At 33.3% G+C, this 12,646-nt stretch overlaps 1 protein-coding gene across 2 annotated transcripts in view; it reads right to left on the bottom strand.

The window, feature by feature from the left end:
- Window positions 1-9,119: 9,119 nt before the first annotated feature.
- The window catches only part of LOC144971210 (high affinity cGMP-specific 3',5'-cyclic phosphodiesterase 9A-like), a 215,675-nt gene continuing 212,148 nt past the window's right edge, over window positions 9,120-12,646 (bottom strand). The window contains exons 12-13 of one of the 2 annotated variants that reach the window (XM_078911716.1): window positions 12,544-12,646; window positions 9,120-11,419 (exon numbers count right to left, since the gene is read on the bottom strand). The exon at window positions 12,544-12,646 is cut by the window's right edge and continues 44 nt beyond it. In XM_078911716.1, the coding sequence (XP_078767842.1) occupies window positions 11,165-11,419; window positions 12,544-12,646 (358 nt within the window). In that variant the 3' untranslated portion in view covers window positions 9,120-11,164. The remainder of the gene's footprint in view (window positions 11,420-12,543) is intronic. The other variant, XM_078911715.1, reaches the window with a different exon arrangement.

The following is a 12,646-nucleotide window of genomic DNA, read 5'->3' as shown; positions in this document are numbered from 1 at the left end:
GACAATATTTTGCGTCATTTTTTTATATATATTTCCATTACAACAATGAGCCCATAAGGAATTGGGTTATCAGACCTGCAAATAAGTGCACGTCGTATGAAGAGCAAACTCTACTGATTTTTCTTTCTTTCTTTCTTTCTTTTTGAAAGTGTGCAGAAAAGAGCAAGTGATCATATTTTTGAGAAATCCCAATTGGAAAGTCCCAAAACACTTTTTATTAGCGATAAATATGTTTCCAGCATTATTATTATTATTATTATTATTATTATTATTATTATTATTATTATTATTATTATTATTATTACTACTATTATTATTATTATTATTAGGCATCTCTCAAAAGTACTTTCAGCAACGCGTGGGCAACTCCCTAGAGAGTCTCACACATGCCCTTGGGTAATGTAATTTATACACAGTATCCCACTCGACTCAGGTGTGAATGAGGACCTGGCCACAGGCAGTGACTTATATATTGTAAGTACAAAACGAACGTCTAACAAGCAATTGGTACTTTATGAAATAAAATATGTTTCCATATGGCCTTCCGGGGGGAATAAATGTAACATAGCGAGCACGGTTAATCCATGGAAATGCGCTTTGTAAATATTCATATTTATCTTATTTATTTATAAATAATAAACGAGACATACATATTCATAAACATCATACGCACACACAAACACTCACACAAACACATACACACACACAGAGAAAAAAAAGAAAAGAGAGAGAGAGAGAGAGAGAGAGAGAGAGAGAGAGAGAGAGAGAGAGAGAGAGAGAGAGAAATTTAATAAAAAAGAAAAGAAAAAAAGAGATAGATAGATAGATAGATAGATAGATAGAGAGAGAGAGAGAGAGAGAGAGAGAGAGAGAGAGAGAGAGAGAGAGAGGTGCACGTGTGTGAGAGATGATACATATATATATATATATATATATATATATATATAATATATATATATATATTGAGAGAGATATAGAGGAGAGAGATAGAGAGAGAGATAGATAGATAGATAGATAGAGAGAGAGAGAGAGAGAGAGAGAGAGAGAGAGAGAGAGAGAGAGAGAGACGACGGAAATGCAGAACACGATATCAAGCACAGAATTCAAAAGCAAACCAGGCTTTCGGCACGCTGAAAAACTTTTGGAAATCAAAGCAAATAATGAGAAAGACAAAGCTGAAAATATACAAGAGCAATGTTTTAAGTGTACTCTTTATGGAAGTGAAAGCTGGAAAATGACATCCTTTTTAATACAGAAACTAGAAGCCTTTCAGAACAAGTGTTTAAAAAGAATTTTTAATTTATTTTGGCCTACAAAAATAAAAACAGTGGATCTATTAAAGAAAGCTGACTGCACTAGCATTGAAAGCCAAATAAAAAGAAGAAGATGGCGTTGGCTGGGTCATGTGGCCAGAATGGAAAAAGGGTCACTTCCCAAGACAGCCTTGTACTGGACAGCAGATGGGAAGAGAAAGCGGGGAAGACCCAAAGAAACCTGGCGAAGGACCATGGAGAAGAATTAAAGGAAGCAGGCCTGTCCTGGAATACAGCCACCGCAAAAGCAGCCGATCGCAAAAAATGGAGATATCTCGTGGATGCCCTATGTGCCTCAAGGCCCGAAGAGGATTAAGTAACAATGAAAGAGTATCAAAACTATAACTGATTTACCTCCTAGACAAGGACTCCAACCATGGCCAGGACAAAATCAAAGAGTTTCATTCCAAGACAGACACGGAGAGTTTATGTCTTATGCTTCTAAGGGTTTTACGGCGCTTGCAACACATTAAGGTCATATCAGCGCCAGTAAAAAGGAATAAAATTGGATAGTGAAAAGATTCTAGATGTACAATAAAAAGGACTTGAGGAAAAAAGTAAGACAAAGGGGAGTGGTTCAAATAGGGAACAGATGTAGATTCCAAGAGCACACCATCAATGTACTTAGTTTGAGATCACCTAAATGTCTCACCCATACACCAGCACAAGATCCCACTAAGAGGAATACACTCAAACGCGTACATTCTACACTCAAAATAACAATACATAACAGAGAGATGATTTACAAGGAAACAAAATATCATCTCCCAAAACAAAAGCTATGTATTTGACTGTTTCCCTTCCAGCCAAGCACTATGGCCAGGGCCAGGGCAAAACCAAGTAATCTCATTCCAAGACAAAGATAAAACGCGAATTGGAAAACAGATAAAGGGGGTTAGAAGACACAGTAAGTGGCACCCTGCTCACTATGGGAGGCCAGGAACTCAGTTGGCAAAAAGATACAGGGGGACAGAAGACACATCGAGTGAGTTCCATTATGCAAGACATAAAATCGCATCCAGTCCACCAAACCGCCCGCTTATGGTTAAATACAATGTCAAACAACAAATTCACGAACAAGTGGTTTAAAAAATCAGCATTTATTTAAATTGAGGTATCTCATAATTTACAAAAGTATGTATTTATTTATAGTTGCTGTTCCTGTTAATATCATTATCATTCTTTCAAAAACCATTGTCATCGTCGGTGTCATTATGATAGCAATCATCATCATCATCATCATGATCCTCATCATTAACGTCATCATCATCATCATCATCATCATCATCATCATCATCATCATCATCACTACCACCATCCAGTACAATATTGCATGCATAATCTCAACCATTGTGAATCATCTTTATACCTATAAGAATTTATGTCAAAATCTTTGAACAAAGCACAAGATTGGTGTGGTCGAAATACACAACACTGAATAAAATCAAATAAAGGGCAGATAATTAATGTGTCTTTTATTACAATATTTATTTCGTGACTAATTATTATATAATTAAAACCTGTGTTGATGCAAATTTTGACCATATACCGTATACTTATCCCTATGAAAGGCCTGTGCTTGTGAAGTCAACGATTTAAAAAATAACAAACAATAGATAAGGTATCGACGGAGTCAATACTAAGCTGTTTGAATTTGTGGACTGTAAAACGTCATGTACAAAAATGAACATAACAGCTTAAACAAAAGAACAAAATACCAAACTGACAACGTTTTGGTTTGAAATCCAGCTTCATCCAAGAACCCAAAAAATGTTTTAAATGGAATATTTTCATCATATCAAATTAGATGTTAGATAAAAACAGCGTTTTTTTGTTGTTGTTGTTGTTGTTGTTGTTGTTGTTGTTGTTGTTGTTGTTGTTTGTGTTGGAACATCCTATACGTCAATTAAAAATAATTATCATCTTTTTATTTTTAGAATTCCAAATTTGTGAATCCCATTTCTTCCGCAAAGATTGATATACATTATAAACTGATTAATTCAATTATTTGTTCGATTATTAAAATTCTGTTATTACCCTGTAAACAAAGTTATTATTGAGTTGTAATGTTGATGATAATCGTGATACCGAATGGGCGAAGAAGAAAATGCCTCGTAGTTTAATATTTTGATGGTGATAGCTTGACCGAAACCAACATTTGCCAAAGAGTCTTTGAATCAGTGATAGTCGAAATCAACTAAAAAGAATATAATTATGAGTCTGGTATGGGCCAACTGCAACAGTCGAGAATCTTTGTCCTCATGTGGGTGGAAGATTACAGACGTGCTCTGAAAAAATAATCCTCACATAAAATTTTAAAATTTTGGCCAGAAAACTCGTGATTTAAAAACCAATCCATTAAAATGACCATATTCTTGTCAAAAATCAAACATGGGATTTTAATTAAGTTGAGAGTTTTTTGGCTCATTTTAATCGATCAATATTTATTTGAAGCGACGAGTTTTCTGGCCAAAATTAAGAATGTGTACATTTTCAGAGTACGGCAGATATGTAGTTGTCTTTTTTGTATTTGTTTGGCTCCCCCCCCCCCCACTCCTATGATTACACACAAGTTAGATGGCCCATGCGACGATACTAGTGAACAATGATGTAAAAGATGATGACAGATTACTAAAATTCATTTAGTGAAACAACCAATGATTCTTGTTTTTCGTTATTATGTCTGTCACATCAATATCTTTTGTGTATCATGATGCAAAATTCATATTTTTCTAACCGTTCCCTTCCGCAAGCCCCCCCCCCCCTAATAAAATCAAACAGCCCCCCCAAACAAACAAACAAACAAAAAGCAAAACAACAACAAACAAATCAAAACAAATTTTTTTTTAAATACCAAAAAAAAAACCTAAAAAAAAAACCAACAAATAACAAAAACAAACAAACAAAAAAACAAAAACAAAAGTACAACAAACGATTTCAAAGATGTGTGAAGCTGCATACATGTGTAATTTCTATACCACTATAATGCTGAAATTCATGTTCGGTAATCCATTTTAATTGTACATTCCTTTTGCCTGGAGTTATTTCAGCTCAACGATTGCAAAATACCATCAAATGGGATAATTGTCAATGGGGAAAACTGACTCTATGGCTTAGAATAGATTTAGTATAGTGTCGTTATTTCCTTTGATGAAAAACAAATAAACAAGTCTTTTAAAAAGAAAAATAACTGCAAAAATGCTGAGAATACTCGAAATGTTCCAATTCTTCAAAGGAAAGGTTGACTCTTGATGCAAATAGGTACACGAGAACGGAGTAAAATTCTCAACCACGGGAGATAACCCGCGAAAACTGTGCAAAGTATAATATATACATTGTTACTTCCCTTACTCGCAATTTGACTACATATCCTTCAGTTGCTAATATTAATGGAAATTAACAGACTAAATCGCTATCAATACGAAGACAAAACTATAAAAAAACAAACATTTTCTTATGAAAAATTTAACTAATTGAAACGGCAAAAATATAAACTAAATTAAATACCAACATCACTTACGATATGCGAAATTTCATTATAAATTTATAAATCCGTCAATAAATTCAATAACAATAATAATAATAATAATAATAATAATAATAATAATAATAATAATAATAATAATAATAATAATCATAATAATAATAATAATAATCATAATAAATCATAATAATCATAATAATCATAATAATCATAATAATCATAATAATAATAATAATAATAATAATAATAATAATAATAATAAAAAATAATAATAATAATATAATAATAGTAATAGTAATGACAATGATACTAATAATATACAAGTTAAAAAAGGAAAAAAAAATACAAACAAACAACAAACTTCATAACGACCGTTTTAGTATACGAGTTTCAAAAACATCTTTAATTTGTGCACGTCAAGGCAGACAGAAGAGTGATAACTTAAAATACAAAACTGTAGCATGGTATCCAATGTGACTACAGACAACCAACTGCCGATCTCCAACAAACCCTTTTTATCCATTTTGGCTGGATAACTTTTATTTCATACATCGACAATTAAAATGACTCTAAACTTGTTAAAAGGTCTCAAACCCGAAACTTCTTTAAAATCGCATGCTTGTTTTGTTTGTTTTTAAGGGTTTTACGGCGCTTGCAACACATTTAGGTCATATCAGCGCCAGTAAAAAGGAAGAAAATTAGATAGTAAAAATATTCTAGATGTACAATTAAACGGACTTGAGGAAAAAGTAAGACATAGGGGAAATGGTTTAAATAGGGAACAGAAGTAGATTCCAAGAGCATACTATCTACTTTGTTTGAGATTACCTAAAAGTCTCACCCAGAGACCAGCACAAGATCCCACTAAGACGAATGCACTCAAATGTTTACAAATCGTATGTTAAAGTAAAAAAACAAAACAAAAAAAAACAGTACATAACTGATGATTCACGAGGAAAAAAATATCATCTCCCAAAACTATAACTATACATTCGACTGTTTCCCTCTCAGCCAAGGACTCCGGCCAGGGTCAGGACAAATCTCATGCTTGAATCCTTTTGATAAGTTAAGGGTCATTTTAATCGATCAATATCTGATACAAACGTTTTCTGGCCAAAATAATGTTATATATTTTTAAAAAGGTTTTGCCAGAGAACGGTCTTTCTCTTTAGCAATGCTTTTGTGGATTAGAACGTTGTAGATATAGTATTGTCATACTATGTAGATTATCATATTATTATGTTTGTTATATACCGTTATTATCTTATTGTACATCAATATATCATTCACAATTCATTTATATAGATATGCATTTATTATGCATAACATTTTGACACAGAATAATTCATATAATTTAGTATTGAAGTAAATAAAACGAACGAATATTGATAAATGGCCCCACATAAATTACATATATTTTTATGTACAAATACAATATCAAATAAGATCTATCAGTAATACACAATTTTCCCTTTTAACAAATATAATACATTATTGAGATTTGGAAGAAAATAATGATATCACACAAAATTATTATATGCTGTTAAAATATCATGTTATCATAATAAAGGGAAACTCATAATAAAATATATATTGCTAGCGCGTTTCCTTTCAATAAATAATAATAATGATGAAAGTAATAATGAATTAAAATGCGTCACAGACAAAAGTGTCTGCATTGGAAATATAAAATCATATAGTCAACAAAATTTATTTTTAAAAAATTCACATGACACTGTTTTTTTTTTTACAGATGACAGATGATAGTTGATTTGACGTTTATACAAGACCATGAGAATAAATAAATCGATGACAATTGTCAAAAATTACAAGTCAGATATCATGTTTTCAATTATTTCGATTTTAAAAAGATAACAAAATTGACTGATCACTTCCAACCCCGCCCACCCACCCCCACCCCACCCTTTTGGGAGGAGGAGAAGGAAAAAAGAAAAGTAAACCAAACCAACCCCCCCCCCCAAAAAAAAAAAAAAAAAAAAACAACAAACAAACAAAACAACAAAACAAACAAAACAAACCCAACAACAATAAAATTAAAGACCAAATGAAAAATAAACAGTCTAAAAAGAAATATTAAACAAACATGGAAAAAAAAGGGAAAAAAATCTCCAATATCCAGCAAGCTTAGTTTTTCAATCGATCTGTCATTAATGGAAGCAGCTGATAAAGTAGTTAATCCAGATGATATAGGTAGATAAAAATAGTAACAGTGGTGCTGCTGATGGTGATGCTGCTGATGGTGATGATGATGGTGATGATGATGATGATGATGACGATGGTGATGACGATGATGATGATGATGTTAATGATGATGGTGGTGATAGTCTTCATCATAACCATCATATTGTCAATAATTATAATGAAATTATCAAATTTTGCTTCAAATAAATATATACCCTTCCTCATTATATTTGCAGTGTCCAAATGAATCTACACGCAGTTCGAAGTACATCCTCCCTGCTACGTGCTCCCCCCCCCCTCCCCCACATACACACAATTAATGTGTATGGGCGTAAAATATATTAAAGTATCATCTAATCGGCTCACAATCACAAGGTAAGGGCCCAAATCTACTGAGAAAATTATAAACGAGTACAACTCGAGTGTACATGCTTAATTAACATACCCCCCCCCCCTCCTCCGCAAGTCTCAAGGTTCTTCTCTAAAAGGCTCTTAAAATAAAATCTTCCTGCCATTTCTTCTCGTCTACAACCCCCCCCCCCCCCCCCCAAAAAAAAAAAAAAAAAAAAAAAAAAAACACAACAAAACAACAAACAAACAAAAAACGTTGTATCGCTATAGGTATAGTATCTAAATCACAGCCAAGATTTGATATCAACAAGTTGAGAAAAATGAAACCCTTATGTAAATATCATAACAAAAACTCAATAATAATTGTAGTTATTTCTTATAACGTTCAGCGCATTGTAAGTGTAACGATTCATAATACTGAACTTGATGTAAATAAAAGGACAGATCACGGCAATTTTGTATGTTATCATTACATACACTTTCTCCCAGAATCCCAAAGAAACCAATAAATACAAGAATATAAAATATGTTGAGGTTGACATTCTGAAATCTTCATTTGCCATTCACACACACGCACACACACAACCCCCCCCCCCCCCCAAAAAAAAAAAAAAAAACAACAAAAAACAAACATACAGTATAACCTAATACTAGCTGCCTAGAAAATTATAAAACAAAAAACAAAAAAAACAAAAAACAAAACAAAAAACGAACACAAAACAAAACAAAAGAGAAGATTTAAAAAAGCTAATTAATAAGCGAAAAAATATTAAGATTGTTAACAGGAGCAATTTTCTTTGCCATCATCGTTTTTGTTTATTTTCTACTAATTATGATGTCACAACAGCTTCGTTGCATAGATCATAAGACGCACTTTTACTATTTTAACCCTAATCTTTTCTTTTCTGGTGTAAAAAAAAAGTCATTTTTCAAAACTGACAATTTTCTGTGAGATTCATGTTAAATTAACTTTGAACATAAATATACAATATTATTCATTACAAAGACAGATATAATGATGGAGCTAAAATCAAAAAAAAAAAATAAAATGACAAAGCCAAAGATAAAAAAAACAAAAACAAAACAATAAAAAAAAAAAAAAAAAGAGAGAGAGAGAGAGAGAGAGAGAGAGAGAGAGAGAGAGAGAGAGAGAGAGAGAGAGAGAGAGAGAGAGAGAGAGAGAGAGAGGGGGGAGGGAGGGAGAGGGAGAGGGAGAGGGAGAGGGAGAGGGAGAGGGAGAGAGGGGGAGAGGGAGGGGGAGAGAGAGAGAGAGAGAGAGGGAGAGAGAGAGGAACAGCATCGCAAACCCTTCTTTCGTACTCATGCCAACACAAGTCTGTTTCTGAAAGTGAAAATATTACCAAGTCATTTTATAAATGTATTTGATTAATTTTATATAGTATAATTGAAATATTATTCACAGTCAGTTTGTTTTGGGCCACATTCACAAAGCATTGCAAGCTTAGCATTGTGCCGAACTTTTCTCAACATAAGTTATCTAATCACCATTATTACTTTCATGAATACCAGAATGATAAATTATTATTTGTATTATTATATCATTGTCATCAGTGTTAGTTAATATAAGCATAAAATAATATTGTAAGTCGGGAAGATTTCCAAGTCAGCAACACTTTGTTAAAATGGGCCTTTATAATCAACATTGACAAAATCATTTGGGACCGACATGTATATATAAGCAGGTCTGACATCCGAACCCTATTATGGGCCCAGTTTAACATTGTTGTAATGGACAATATTTTGAGTCATTTTTGTGAGATTTCCATTATAACAATGAGCCCACAATGAATTGGATTATCAGACCTTCAAATATGTGCACGTCGTTTGGGACCCATCACCTGAAAACAGTATCACGTAGGAATGAACAAGATCCCGAAAAGTGATTTAAACGATGAAAATACAAGACATGTGATGTTTTAGTTTTTATCACCTCACCACTTCATTCTCCTGGTCCTTTCTCCTCAATAAAACATATCACTCGAAATGATACTGAACTGCTATAAGCCGTGGACTGAAAAAAGTAATAATCAAAAGTGAATATAACATGAATACAAAAAAGTACCAAAAAAAAACAAAAAACAAAAAAAAAAAAAAACCCAAACAAAAAAGAACTTGTTCAGGCAATAACAAAAATATAAAACCAATACATCACTCAAAATTCAGACGGACGGCAGAGAAATACCTGGAAATAGTTGTCTGTAAGTCTGAATTTTTTGGTGTATTAGTGTTTTTATTGTTTTTGTCATTGGCTGAATAGGGTTTTGAGCCCGAAACGTTTTTTGGTATTATGTTCTTTTTAAAAAAAAAAAAAAAAAAGAAGCTATGTATATTTATTTTTGTTCATTACTTTTTATAGAAATCTACCCAAAGTTTCCTATTTTTGTTCATTACTTTTTATAGAAATCTACCCAAAGTTTCCTATTTTTGTTCATTACTTTTTATAGAAATCTACCCAAAGTTTCCTATTTTTGATCATAGCATCGAAACCGTCCTTACATTTTACCGTTTTGATACAGGAGGAGGTCATGTTTTATCACCATTTTCTAACAACAATACATTTCGATCTGAACTATTTATAAATACTGTCTAATGTTATTATAGACCATTCTAGTAATGACATGATGTTATCTCATGTCTCAACATTAACCTGACTGCAATACTACCTAGATCACTCTCTGTTATTTATGTTTGATACAGTAAATTTGTGTACAAAATGCCATCACTATTTGAATGACATCATTCTCCCCACTCATATTGTGATTGATAGGTATACATTCCCTACACGAATTTTTTTTTTCAAAATTGAGTCAAGCACAAACTTTGCCAAACATTTCATATACAATCCAATGTAAATAATTCGTAGTGGTTTGTGTCTGTTCACATTACATAAGTCACTCAAAATGTTGCCTTTCATTATTATATTATTATCTTTATTTTAGGCATTCATTACTTTTGCTGTTTTTTTTTGGTAGTTTCATTTTGGAAGATTACTCAGCCAAATTATCTCCATAATGTCTTGAACTACGTATACATAGTGAAACGCATGAAAGTCCAAATTGTTATTGTCTCATTATTGTGATATTTAGAATATAACAAAACAAAACAAAACAACAACCCCAAACAATAAATGCAAAATATTATCCGTTATAACAATGATAGGGTATAATATAAGCGGACATTTGCGTTTGGTTACAGCCATTAGGCCCATGAAGCCGGAGTTCACCCCAAACGCTAGTCTATCGTAAAGTACTTTCCATCCGATCTAACCGACCCAGCTACCCAATTATTGCTAGGTGGACAGGAAGGTGGGAAAAAAATCTCGACTGCATCCAGGATCAATCTCGGTCCCTTTGCGTGGGATGTGGGATGTGATAAGAATTAGAAAATTTAAGAATCAAAATTCACTGACCTTGATAAAGACATTTACAATGGAATTCGTATAAACTCAACACTCTTAACGTTATTAACCTTTGCTTAAAGTTAACACCTCTTGTTGGTCCCAAATTTCCTGTTCTTTGTCTAGTCTAAGTGTGTTCCATTGATAACGGATGAAGTCCACCTTGCTTAAATTCAACCAATCTTTCTGGTCTGCAAGTGTTGGCTTTATCAGGATTCAATTGTATTTTAACTTAAACTTTACAAATTAACTATCGTATTCAATTTTGAGCTTGAGGTCCATCCCGACATAATATCGTCACATATCATATTAGAATGGTCTATAATAAATAACATAATGAAAGATGATGAGATAGAATAAAGTATATGTGTCTGTACAAAGCTATTTTGACTGTTGTCATGACGAAGCTGCCGTGTCTTGCTCCTGAGATAGGCCGGAGGTTAGTCGCGTCACACTACTCTTGCGTATGTTGTTAGAAAGGCCGTTGTTGAGACTGGGGGCTTTGTTGGCGGGCTGAGCTTCTTTCTTACACGACGATTTCAGATCGGATGACTCCTCTGCAGAGTCTTTCTTGGCCTTTTCTTCCTCCAAAGCTCGTTGCATCTCTGTGTAGTATGCTAGGGCATCCCGAACGGGCTCGATAATCGTGTTCTGGTGAGAGAAGATAAATCGATAACGTAAAAAAAAAAAAAATGATAGAGAGAATAATATTAGTAGTAGTAGTATTAGTATTAGTAGTAGTAGTAGTATTAGTAGTAGTAGTAGTATTAGTAGTAGTAATAGTAAAAAAATAATTGTGCTTTTATATACCGCAATATCCACTAAATGTGCTCAAAGCGCTTTACAATGGATCCCTGACCAACAGCAACACGTAACATGTATAACGAGACATGACGCCTGTCAGGCGATATTACAATTTTTTCCGAACAGAGACAACGCTGTTAACGGCCAGGTACTCATTTTACACCTGGGTACGGTGAGATAATGTGAGTAAAGAGCCTTTTCCAAGGACTCAACTAAGCGGCGAGCGAGGCTCGAACTCAGGACCTTCCGATCCAAAAGCGAGTGTCATACCACTTGACCACAATAGTAGTAGTGTTTGTAGTAGTAGTAGTGGTAGTAGTAGTAGTAGTAGTAGTAGTAGTAGTAGTGGTAGTAGTAGTAGTAGTAGTGGTGGTGGTGGTGGTGGTAGTAGAAGTAGTAGTGGTGGTAGTAGTAGTAGTAGTAGTAGCAGTAGTAGTAGTAGTAGTAGTAGTAGTAGTAGTAGTAGAAGTAACAGCAGCCGCAGTGGTAGTAGTAGTAGTAGTAGTAGTAGTAGTAGTAGTAGTAGTAGTAGTAGTAGTAGTCGCAGAAGTAGCAGTAGTTATTATAGCGGTGGAGAGTTATAGCAGTAGTAGGTAGTGGAAGTTCGTATCAAGTAGTAGTTGTGAAAGTAAGTGGTTATATTAGTAGCAGTGGAAGTAGAAGAAAAAGTAGAGAGATTTTTCATTACAGACAATAAAATTACAGTTTCGCTTGAATATTTTTTAAACATTATCTATTGCATAGATAAAACTGACTGAAAACAAATGTTAGAAACAAGAAAAAATGTTTTAAAATAACCAACATATTAAAAAAACATAAAATCCCAAAACAAAACAGCTAATTCTTCACCCCAATCATTAAAAACAACAGGGATCATGTTTGACGCGTTAAAAGGATCAGATTTATGTGGTAGAAAATGGGATCAAAGATAGGAATAAGCGATACATATGATGTTGATAATATCATCTTACCTCCAATTGAGGAAACAGTTTTCCAACAGTTTCAAACAAAGGTAAAAGTACGAATTTGATGAACCCAATCTGAGAGGATGATTTGGACACTTTCTCCCTATCC

The sequence above is a fragment of the Berghia stephanieae genome, chromosome 4 (genome assembly GCF_034508935.2).
Source record: "Berghia stephanieae isolate SIO BIC M18660-M18661 chromosome 4, UCSD_Bste_1.3, whole genome shotgun sequence".
In the NCBI taxonomy this organism is placed as follows: domain Eukaryota; kingdom Metazoa; phylum Mollusca; class Gastropoda; order Nudibranchia; family Aeolidiidae; genus Berghia; species Berghia stephanieae.
Note: the sequence above shows the minus strand (reverse complement) of the source record. Positions and strands in the feature narration are given on the sequence as shown.